General features: G+C 42.8%; 1 protein-coding gene across 1 annotated transcript; it reads right to left on the minus strand.

The window, feature by feature from the left end:
* Nucleotides 1–374: 374 nt before the first annotated feature.
* On the minus strand, nt 375–12077 carry KCTD7 (potassium channel tetramerization domain containing 7). The gene is made up of 5 exons (XM_083875159.1): nt 12029–12077; nt 8217–8409; nt 7366–7535; nt 5436–5614; nt 375–4697 (listed from the first exon to the last, which is right to left on the minus strand). Exons 2-5 carry the CDS (start codon nt 8358–8360, stop codon nt 4321–4323), a joined length of 870 nt encoding a protein of 289 aa, XP_083731285.1. The 5' UTR covers nt 8361–8409; nt 12029–12077; the 3' UTR covers nt 375–4320.
* Between the last annotated feature and the right edge of the window lie 155 nt (nt 12078–12232).

The following is a 12232-nucleotide window of genomic DNA, read 5'->3' on the forward strand; positions in this document are numbered from 1 at the left end:
AAGGAGATTTGTTCAGACCAAGGGGACAATTCTTCCGAACACACAAAAAGGTTATTTCTGAGCTTTGCAGAAGCAGGGGCAGGTGCTGGGGCCGTCCCCGAGCTGTGTCACGGCAGTGGGCGGGCAGGGAGGGAAGGGTGGAAGTGCAGACATTGGAATTGTCTGATCCCGGCCGCAGACAGCACACACTGCACTAGTGCCGTCTGCCCAGGAAGGGATGATAAGCGACCAAATGCCATTAAAACAGCCCAGGACAGAGATCTCTGTCTTAATTTTAATTTGCAAAGCACACTCAACTCCCAGGGAAGGCAGAGAAAAGCACTGCAGTGGCTGCAGACCAGATGAGCCAGAATTCCAACAGTTTTCAGTATTATAACCTTTTATTGCACAACACGACCTTTATGTCCACATTTTCTTCTATGTGTTTTAAATAAAAAACATACAGACTATATATTACCTGAACTGAAAAGTCAAAAGTATTAAGAAATAATACACTGCAGTACTCACAGTATTGAACATCACACGTCAACATAATTAACAAAAGACATTTGGAGATAATTCCAAACCCTGATCATTAGCATCCAGGCTGGATTTTTCAAAGGCATTACGGGTTACAATGCATAGACACATACAATTTATAATTCAGCAAAACAAAATCCATTTATAAAAGTCACAGTGAAAGTGGAGGTAAACTTATACTAAGCTTGTGTAAGTAAAATGAACTGCTGTTCTGGAAAGTGATTTCCAGTTGGAGAATTATATACAGGAGATAATAACAGAACAGAATTATCCTCTGAAATCAGCTTATTTGCAGAAAGATAATGAAAGATTGGAGGTTTTTTGTTTGTTTTTTTTTTGTCATAGGCCAAAACTTAGAATTATCCTGGGTCCTCTGTGCTGTACGTGAAAAACCTAAAAACATCTTCAGGGCTCAGTAATGCCAACCACAACTTTAAGCCAGTGGGGTCTTTAAATTGTAAAATATGTAAAATATCTATTAGCAAAACTCTGGCCTGCCCAGATATAAAGGAAAGTCCTAAAGGAAAAAAAAAAAAAAAAAAAAAAAAAAAAAAAAAAAAAAAAAAACCACCACCACACCCAAACAACAAAACCAAAAATCAGTATTCCATAGTTTAATCAGTATTCCATAGTTGAATTCTATACAAAAACCCTCAGTCCTCTCAAACACGGATTTAGTAGATCAGCCACTCCCATTTTTTGTTGCAAATGTAGAATTTCAAAGCTACAGGCCCAGATAAGAGATTCAATCAGGTCACACAACCCAGTTTTTAGATTATGCTCTCCTGCCATCCACCTGCACAATTCTTCTGCTTCTGTCAAAAAAATGAGCACAGGTTGGGCAAGAGCAGCTAAATCCTTGTAAACAAAGACTGCTTGGAACAATTATAATATTATTAACCTGAACAAATCACAAATCCCAGCACTAAATTAAAGTTTGTGGGCTTGAATTCATGTTTTCCTTTCCAGTACTGCACTTAATGTCTTCAGGAGGATGAGAAGTTTAAGATACAGCTGATACAGACCAAGATTTTAATTTTTTCTTTTTGGGTTGCCTTCCTTAATTATGTAAGCAATGAAGAGAAAAAAGCTACAAAATCCCAGCATGGGACTAACAAAAATGACTGAAACAGGAATTCTGTCATCACAGCTTCTCCTGAACAACAGCAGAGAAATTCCTAAAGCCAAACCAGAAAAAACACTGTGAAAATCAAATTGTGATCCACTTCTACAGGGAGTGCTGGAATTCCAACCAGAGTTCTGTAAATACATTTATGGGAAGAGGTAACAAAACCTGCTGAAAATTCCAGTAAAACTGCAATTCTCATTGTAATCTGAATATTATAAATATCTGTAATTCTGAAACTTAAATATCTGAAAATCCTGAACTTAAATATCTGAAGTGCACAAGCAGCCAAAACTTTGTAAGACTCAGCTTTAAGATGTTATTTCGTTTTATAAGAAATTGTGGTTTGCACTTAAGATTCCTTGGAAAGAAAGAAAAAAAAATGAAGGCAGTAAAGAAACCAAGCAAAACTTCCTCTCCTTGCAGGGAAACTTTAGTCTCAGTTTAACTTTTAATTTTGGGCTGCCAAACATGACTCCAGGAACCTGTAACACCAAGGCCATTATTTCAGGAAACAATTGAAACAAACTTAAATTTAGATCCAAATGTGCAGAACTCCCTCTATTCAAATTTCTCCCTGCCCTTGAAACTCAGCACTTGACAATGATCCTGTGTAAGGACTCAGAGATCAGAAAGGAGACACCCACCTCAGAGACAATTTCATTCCTAAATTAAATATCTACAAGGGTGACAAGGCAAAAAAAAAAAAAAAAAAAGTCTTTTTTTTTGCATGATAATTTGATCCTGAAGTTCTTAGAGATAGTCTAAAAATTGCCTCAGAAAACTGAGAATTTTGATCACTGTCACTAATGGTTATTAAGAATTTTGGTCAGAAGTTTAATTAAGCAATATTCTTGGATTAATTAATCCAATGGAATGCAACATGCAAATATTTAATTTTTCTCTCTCTTTAAGATTATTTGGAAGCCCTTTCAAGCAGGTTGGAGTTTTCTGTACCTCACAAAACAATAAGATTTTCAGACTTTTCTCCCTCTCAGTTTTGGGCTGAATTCAGTAGTTGAAATTCAGGATGTGGTTGCTCATGTCAGAAGTACAAAAATGACCTTGTGAAGAAAATATGAGTCTGCAGTGGCTGCCTCTCCCAGCATGGAAAGAAATTTCCTGCTGCTTTAGAGTGGAGAAGTATCTGAGTATGAAGTTGGAATTTTGTTTTTCCTTCCATGACACCAAGAAGGGTCAACAAGGATAAAATTAAGATTTAATTGTCTGAAAAAGATGAGGTGAAGGAAGCACTTGTCTAATATCATCTGACTTTAAGTCTAAAATAAAGTTTAATATCACAGAATGTAAAAAGAGTCAGTAATAAAATAATATACATTAAATATTCCTCTTATTACTGCTAATAGGAACATACAGACAGGGTTTTCTCATTTACCAAAAGCCTTTGTAAATGACCTGATTCTAAAGAGCTTTTTTTTGTAGATATTGTAAACATTTAGAATTTCTAAGGCTAAAAACAGGCACAAGTCTTCCATAAACAGTTATTATTCCTAAAAGCATTAAGGAATATATTCCAGATCTGCTATTCCTTTTGATAGCAACGGAAATAATTGAAGTATAACATTATAATTCACAACGTAGATTCTTAATTAAAAAAGAAATACAGCTTAACCCTGACAACAATTAATAATATATAGGGAATACTTTTTTTTTTTCTTTTTTCTTTTTTTCTTTTTTTAAATTATCTAGTACATCAAAATGACATCTCCAGAATCTTTGTGCTGGGTGTGACTCAAATTTTATAAAGTTGAAGGAGGAACTAAAACATTTCTAAGAGGGTAAAACTGTAAGGTCAGCTTTAGTAGCACCCCAGATTCCCCAAAACTGCAGGAAAAATCTGCAATTCCATCCTGAAGCCACGTGGTTGGTGGCACCTTTGAGCAGATGTTCAGCCACTCCCCTCCATCCTTTCCATGAGGTGATTTTGTTTTGTGCCTCGTTAAGGTACCTGAGCCAACAGTCTGATTTCAGGCTGGTTTGTCAAGTTTCCAGAGGTTTTCCCAACCCCTGCCCAGCAGGCTGATCCCAAGGAATGTGAGCAGCAGCACAACTGCCAAGAGCATTTGTCCTCTAGTTCTCTCACCCCTCATGTGCCACCACAGCTCACCAGCAGCTCATCTGGAGAGAACATTTGTCCTCTAGGAGTCCTTCCACCCTTTGCTCTGCCAGAACTCTCCACCAGGTCATTTTGAGAGAACATTTGTCCTCTAGAAGTCCTTTCATCCTTTGTTCTGCCAAAACTCACCTGCAGGTGATCTTGAAAGAATATTTGTCCTCTAGAAGTCCTCTCACCCCTTAGTCTGCCACCACAACTGACCAGCAGATGACCTTGAAAGAACATTTCTCCTCCAGGAGTCCTTTCACCCATCAGTCTGCCACAATTCACCAGCAGACGATCTTGAAAGAACATTTGTCCTCTAGGAGTCCTTTCATCCTTTGCTCTGCCAAAACTCACCTGCAGATGGTCTTGAAAGAACATTTGTCCTCCAGGAGTCCTCTCACCCCTCAGTCTGCCACCACAACTCACCAACAACTCACCAGTCCTTTCACCTCTGAAGAACACTTCTCCTGTAGGAGTCCTTCCACCCTTTTCTCAGCCACAACTCCCCGGCAGCTCGTCCCCACAGCCCGTTTCCCCTGCAGGAGCCCTGCCATCACCACCAGGTGATCTTGAACTCGTAGATGGGGCGCTTGCAGTAGTAGTGGTTGATGAGGTGCTTGTCGCAGACGCCGATGCACTGGTGGTCCACGGCGATGCCGCGCGCCGACAGGTCGGTGACGATGCAGTGCAGGAGGTCGTAGACATCGGCCACGGCCTCCCAGGGCCCGAAGGACACGTCCACCTCGCAGTGGTGCTCAAAGAGCTTGGCCTCGCTCTCGCTGCGCTCGAAGCGCAGGGAGTTGAAGTGGGGGCACTCGTAGGGAGTGATGGGCATCTCCTCCTTGAAGACGCACACCTTGAGCTTGGCGAACCTGGCCTTCCTCTGCATGGCGCGCAGCTTGGCGATCTCGATGATCCGCTCCAGGTGGTCTGAAAACACACACAGGGGCTGGAGTGTGCTTCTGATTTTTTAGCCTTCTGATGATTACATTTTGTACTAGAGTTTTCTCACACATTGTAACATAAACGAAGAGTGATGTTTTGTAAATCGTGCATTCCTTCCTGGGGAAGGACAAATTTGTGGACTTTTGGTTTGACCAGCGGGGTCAGAGAGGTGTCAGCCTCATCCCCAATCCCTGATCAAACCCCAACCCCAAAATAAACTTCCTTCTTCCTCATCTCACAACCTGACGGTGTGAGTGTGATCTTTTCGTGCCCATCTGGCGACACTTGAGGATCCCAAGGAATCACCAAGGACAAGATCAAAACAATTATTTCATGTGAAATGTTTTACTGCAGTTGTTCTCAGCAAGATATTAGCAGCATGGAGCAAAATATGGAGTAATCAAATCAATTTCAGTTATCTGGTGAACTTGGTGGCCTCATTATCTGGCCTCACTACAAGGCCAAGTTTATTTCAAGTCCTGGCAGAACAAATGCAGACAAACCCTCTCATTTAATAATATCACAGCCTAATCTTGCTCCCTTTTAAGCACAGAAATCCATACCCCTGGGATGCAGCAGGATAACCCAAACAGCATGAAAAATACAGAATAAACTTCCCATCAGCAATGGGATCAGTTTGGGAGCTGAGAGCAGACTGAAAGCCCGAGGTTTAACCCTGCAATCCCACTAGAAGAAACAGTCAGTGCTACTTGGATTATTTACCTTTGTAATATGGCATTAGGCCCAGGAAAGCTTGTCTAACTTTTTCTCCTTTAAGAGGCTGGATATCCTCTAGATTGTCTAGCAAGGGTCCTATGGAATAATACTGAGCTTCCTTGTACACTGACCTCACTCGCTCTCGGGGAGGCAGGTCACCAGATCGTAGGAAGTTTAGTATGTCTCTAAAAAAAAGAAAAAAAGGGCAAAAATATCATTAACAAACACATTTCTGCCAAAACTGCTGCAGGGGGGAGAGGAGAGGAAACACTGGATATTCATTGTTTGCTCTATTGAGACAGTAACTGAAATAAATGAGGCATATTCTCAACATTTGTTTGTAAAACCGTTTGCCACGTTCAGGTTTCCAAGCCATCAGTTCACATTTTGCCTCAGTTGATGCCAAAACTCATTTGAAAAAATATCAGTGGATTTTAAAGCAAACATTCAATGTGGAGGAAACCATTTATAACACAGAAGAGGCCGGGGTGTTCCATGGGAAAGAGATTGTGGTCACTGCATTTCAAATTTAGGTCTGGGACAAAACAAACCTTTGCGTTTTCCCAGAGAATCACATTCATGGACATTTTATTCCACATGGATCCAGCTGAATGGATGGGACATCGGCAAAGGAGGTTTCCCTTTTAGATCAGGGCCACTTTCAGAATAATAATCAGATTTTTTTAAAAAAAGAGAGAGAACAATTCCTTGTAGTTCTGAAACACTGCTCAGCAACAGAATCTTTTGACAGGGAAAGAAATCACTTTGTAAGTATTAACCAACAAAACCCTTATCAAATAAACAAAATAATCACTTTCTAAGTGTTAACCAAGAAAACCTTATCAAATAAAAGAAGCATTACTGCAATCTTAGAATGACAACAAATACAGCAGGTGCTAACCTGGCTCTCTGTTCCAGCTCTATTTTCAACTGAGGTTGATAACATCACAAATTAATTGATTTTCCAACAATTACCTCATGTAAAGACACAATTATTTTAGAATAAACACAGTAGCTTAATCCATCTCTGTCCCAGATTATGGTACAACCCAAAAGTGCTTTGAAAATAATTCAATGTTTTCTGCTGAAGACAGTAAGGAAATGTCTATAAAGGAGCAACAAGAAATTTGGGACATATTGCAATGTGTGCTTTGGGCAAAGACATGAACCCTTTTTAGCAATCTCACTCCAATTCAACCACAGCATTAGTAATCATGGTTAGTCTAATTAAAATAAAATAAAAGCTGAGCGCTTAGGAAGGAATCCTGGAGGTGAAGGAATATGGCACTACCAACAAAAATCATTTAGAAAAATAAATTCTTTAAAGGCCTATGCTTTTTTTTTTTTTTTTTTTTTTTTTTTGAGGAATTATAGCCTGTTTAAAGATTGAAAACATTGTATTTTCAACTGTGTAAGAAACCTAGATTAATTCCTTCCATTTCCTCCTCCTTACAGAAACTGAGTATCAGTTAAAACCCAGTGTTGTGCAATGGAGTTTCCTATGTAAAGCAACACCAAACACTTCTTTAAACCATCACAACAACTTGCCACCTTGAAAGGAGATACTCTAGGGGAGACAATGCCCAAATCGAAACCATTTCTTGTTTTTCCTTTCCCTCTGCACAACCAACAAGGAGTTTTAACTGCAGTTACTCCTGTGATGCTTTGAAAGGCGTGTAAAACGTTAAACGCTGCACAAATATAATTTAGTAATATATTTAGTATATTTATATATACTTTTTATATATATATAAATTTTTATATACTTTATATATATATAAATTTATATTTAAATTTATATATAAATATAAAAATTATATATAATTTAGTAATAATATAAACTCAAAGGGAAAAAAAATAAAGCTGTTAAAAATAAGTTTAAAATCGAGTTTTCAGTAAGAACTTTGCCAGCCTTGCCCCGAGGATGTGTACATACCCAAAGTAGGTGCCATCCCTGTCGATGAAGTACCTGCCCTCGGCGTCGGTGGGGATGTAGTGCCGGCCACTGAACATGGCAGCCAGCATCGTGTCCTCGTACCTGCGCAGCGTGGACAGTCTGGTGGTGAAAAACATCCCCCCCACGTTCAGCGGGACAACTTCTGGGAACTGCAAAAAAGCAACCAGGACATCAGAGAAGAGCCTCGGGTCCTCTGCAGGTGACAAAGGGCACGGCTTTCCAAAGGCACTTGGCAGTTTGGCGCCGGGGAAATGCACGGTTCCTGCCCCGCTGCCACAGGTCAGGGAACTTGGAGGGATAAAAATGTGGATGTTTTGGCTGCTGGGAGGAATCAGGTTTGGGAGGGGTTTAATTGTAGCTGGGAATCTGAAACAGCAGAAGTCACTCAGGCTAAAATAGCAGATGTTTTGTTTTTTCCTCTCTCCAAAAGAGCCAAGAAGAGGCATTAATATCTCAAACAAGACCCCTTGCCCAGCCTTACACAGAGAGAAAAAATAAAGGGAAAAAAAATCTCAGGTGAACCTTGGGACTTGCACCCTGCTGGTTCCTTTACAGCCAGACTATACTAGACACTGAAAAAAAAATTGTATTTCTTTACATCAGGCCTAAAATCTTACTAGCACACCCCAGGATGCCTTAAGCACCAGAATAAACACTTCACTGCACGTCTCAAGTCCAAACCTGGATGGAACTTGTAAGTAAAGCGGCCGAGCTGCTGAAATAAATTCAAGAGACTCCGTTTTATTCAGACATGTAAAGGAAATCCTGAATTCTTCAGCACCTGAGCAGCGCTGGTGCTGTGACCATCCCCATCCCAGGTGAGCCCTTACCTGCTGAGGCAGCAGAGGCAGCGCTTGTCCTGCCTGGGTGGCGGTGGGAGTGGCCGGCTCTTGGAAATCATCCTCTGCATCCGAGCTCGACATGGCATCATCCGGGGTGGCACTGGCTTTGCTCTGCCCCGTGACTACCACCATCCCTCTGGCTCTGGGGAGCAGCTCTGCTGGGTAGGAGGCCGTGGCAGTGCTGAAGGGAGACACAAATTAATCACCCGAATCACCCCGCAGTCAGCGGCAGCGGTGTATTCCCGGGAAAAGGGGGCGCGGGGATGCCGAGCACCCCGGGAAAGGCTGCGGGCAGCGGGAAAGCCGCTGGCACAGCTGCTCCAGGCCCTCCAGCCGCTGGCAGGGGCTGGGAAGAGCCCGGCATCCATTGGCTGCACACGGTGCGGGGAGCGATTGGCTCCGCGGCGGCTTTGCAGGAAAATGTCATTTGCTGGGAGAATTTGGGTGGCCGCTGTCCCAGCCTGTCCCTCGGCAGGGGCGGGACGCAGGAACACGGCCCTGCCAGGGGCGGGATGCGGGGACGCGGCCGTGCCACATTGGTGACACCCGGGCCCGTCTGTCACCTCCAGCCGCTGCCGGCAGCGGGGCCGGGCACGGGGAGGGCTCGCCTGGGCCCCGGAATGCCCTGGGAAATGGGAAAACCGGGATTTCTCACCAGCCGGGGGGAGCAGGCGTTTCCCTGCCCGCTGCATCACACCGCGCCACGCGAGACACAAATATTTAACTCTCCTTACCACGCTGCTGATTAGCAATTGAATTTAACACCCACAAGGCTGCTCAGTCCATCCTCAGGAGGAGAATGGGATGCACTGACAAATTGCAGGATAAAAATAATAACTGGAAGAGCAGAGTAGCAAAGAAAAGCCCCACTGCTCTCCTTACACTGCATTATGTAAAATCCCTGTTCCCAGGATGTCTCCAGCAGCATCACAACTCCTTAACAAAGACATTCCACTACCAGAGGCTGTATCCATGTATCCACCTCCAAACCTTCTCTCAAGTCGCTGTTTAATATAGAAAGAGGAGGATTATTTGCACATTTGGCACATTTATTTATTAAGGATGCTTCCTTTCAAAATCAGCAGGAAAAAAATGACATTAAATTTTAAAAGTCTGCCTTAATAAATTCTGCTAACAGTCATTGTGCACTCTGTTAGATCTCAGCTCTTAATGGAAATATTGAGTTCAGAGTGAACCCAGACAGACCCGGGATGCTCCTGAGCAAAACAGGTGCTTTGGAGAGACCTGATCAGACCAAAATCTTCACATTCTGTGGGAGTGCCCTCAGCCTTCTTTCCCCAAAATTTGGGGATGATTTCTAGATCCTGTTTAAACCCTAATAAACACAGATAAGTAGCTACTGTGAAGTTCCAAACATTTTTGTTTAAGCTGCAGCTCATTAAGATGGTTGGCTCAGCTCAGAGAGGGATTTCATTTCTCTTCTCTACAGTTCATAATCATTTTTCCACCCCAATCCAATGTACAGGCAGATAAATAAGGAGGGAAGTGCTTCTGAAGGGCCACACCCTATTAACAATTCTAATATTTGTCCTAAAACAATGTTTATTCTGACATCATCAATTATCCAAACAACTCAACTACGCCTCACAGATAAAGAACAGACACAATGTAAATCAAAAATTATTTTGCTAGGGATTCCTTTACAGAGATAAACAAATTATCAGCCAGAAAGAGCTTGCACAACAGCATTTATGAGATGCACAGGCAAAAATTGAGGGTGTGCCTGTATTTACTGTGAATGTATTATTTATAAAGCTGCCATGTGACACCAGTGCTTTGGCTGCTATTTCTAGTTCTCTTTAGAGTACTCAAAAGAACATAAGATTGACCAAAAATGTGTTCTTTGTCTGCAGTTTTCAAGGATGTCCCATAGATTTCACTGAAATGGAATGTAGTGTGAATAAACAACATTCACCCTATTAAATATATCAGCATTATTGACCACAGAATGGGTTTTTGGGGTAAGTTCATCCATTTGGCACTGCACCAGAAAAGACTCTTTCCTAACAGAGCTAGAGGCCTGAGCAAAAGGGATTTTTCTCCCTCTTTCATAGTCTCCTTCAACATGACACCAAGGTTTAAGGAAAAGAAGCCATGAGACAGCATTAATTATGTTCTGCTCAGCAGTACCAACCTTCTCTGCCATTGGAACCTCCACACAGAACAATCCCTCAATAATGAGGCTGAGCAGAACATCCTGAGACCAGGATTTGGAGAACAAGCTCAGTGGCAATAAAAAGATTAATGACTGACAAGCTGAACCTGTTTATTGACGTTCATTAAAAGGTGAGTGAAGTCCCTCTCTAGGCTGGCTTCACCTGTTCACCCAGGGAGCAGGGAAACAGAGCTGTGCTGACAGGAGCAGAGTCCTCCTAAAAGAAAACCTGAAGTTAATCACTACATCTCATGAAGAAAACACATCCATAAGAATCCCAGAATAGTGTGGACCTGGGCTGATCCTTTTCTTTGCACTTAAAGCACATGCAATAATTATTTGTAACTATGTGCAGAAACATTCCTTTGTTAAATCTCTCATTAAATTCACAGAATTTATTTATTTAAACTAAGCAAATGCCTCCATTTCACTTTTAAATACATCTAGATCAACAGATAGTTAATAGGAAAACACCACCAATAAACAAAATTATCATTAAATCAAATATTTGAATAAACCACACATCAGCAACATCCAACTCTACCAGAAATGGCTCCTTCCAGTCCTTCCACCTGTCATTTAAAAGCAGAGATTACTTCCTGGAGCTTTGTTGGGGACAGCTCAGATATTGTCCCACACACAGCAAAGAAATACTCAGTAAATGAACTGGCCCTGCCAGTCTGGCTTCATTCTTCAGGGAATGACAGCAACCCTTGAACTGGGCTTGATGCTAAGATTTATAAGTGCTGTTCCCTCAACTTCTCCATATTGTTTTAAACAACTTTTTCTTAAATACCTTCGGAGGTTGCACCAGTGTTGGCAAAGTTACAACCCCCAAAACAGTTACACACCAACAAAAAACAACATAATGATTATACAGTCAAAGGATTTTTCATCAAGGTTCTGATGTATGAACCCATCACAGGAATCCCACACAAACTCCTGTTCAAAGGTAACTCTTTGGGATGTGCTTTTTTGGGGAGCTATCAACTGGATTGTTAGAAGCCCCCCCCCCTTTTTAAAGGGAAACTGGGGTAGAATGAGTGTCTGCATCACCAGCTTCAAGAGACACAGGTGACTGAAAGTTTTGTGTGAACACAGAGGGGAAATGACAACATCCAGTGAAATCCAACAAATCTGTGTCAGAACAGCAAAGAAACATCCTGGCAGAGGGGCTGGGATCTCTGAGCTGCAATAAACTGTGTTATATATTGGCCTGGAGAATGCTGGAGTGTAAAATCCCAGCATCTCTAGTCATGAACAGCAACACAGAGTACGATGAAAGGGCCGTGTAACCCCACTCTGGCAGCTGAGAGCAAACACAGGGTGTGTGCTGGGCGGAATGGGACTCTCCATACAGTGAGCTGCCAGGCAGGAGCAGGACAGCAGGGACACCTGCCTGGGGACCGGGAGTGACACTGCTAAAGGACACTGGGGCTGCACTCACACAGAATTCCACAGCTTTTAGAGCCTGGAGCCGTCTGCCAGCTGTGAGAGGAACAGGCATCACACACAGACATCACCACAGGGGATGCACGGGGCGGCACAAACCCAGGCGAGAGTCAGGCAAATACCCAATAATTCATTAATAATAACTAATTAACAATTAACTCTTCGCTCTCACCTGGCGCCGTGCCAGCCTGACCATCGGGGATGGCTCTGGCCGCGGTCCCTCCGCTCCCCTCGCCCCTGCAGCGGCCTCCCCCTCACCTGCCGCGGGTGGTACCGGAGCCCGGGGATGGAGGGATGGAGGGATGGAGGGCTGAGGGGAGGGGGCCGGCTCGGCTCGGCTCGGCCCGGGGGGAGCGGCCGCGGCCCCGCGTCACGT

Source organism: Zosterops lateralis (assembly GCF_965231275.1).
Source record: "Zosterops lateralis genome assembly, chromosome: 19".
In the NCBI taxonomy this organism is placed as follows: Eukaryota; Metazoa; Chordata; class Aves; order Passeriformes; family Zosteropidae; genus Zosterops; species Zosterops lateralis.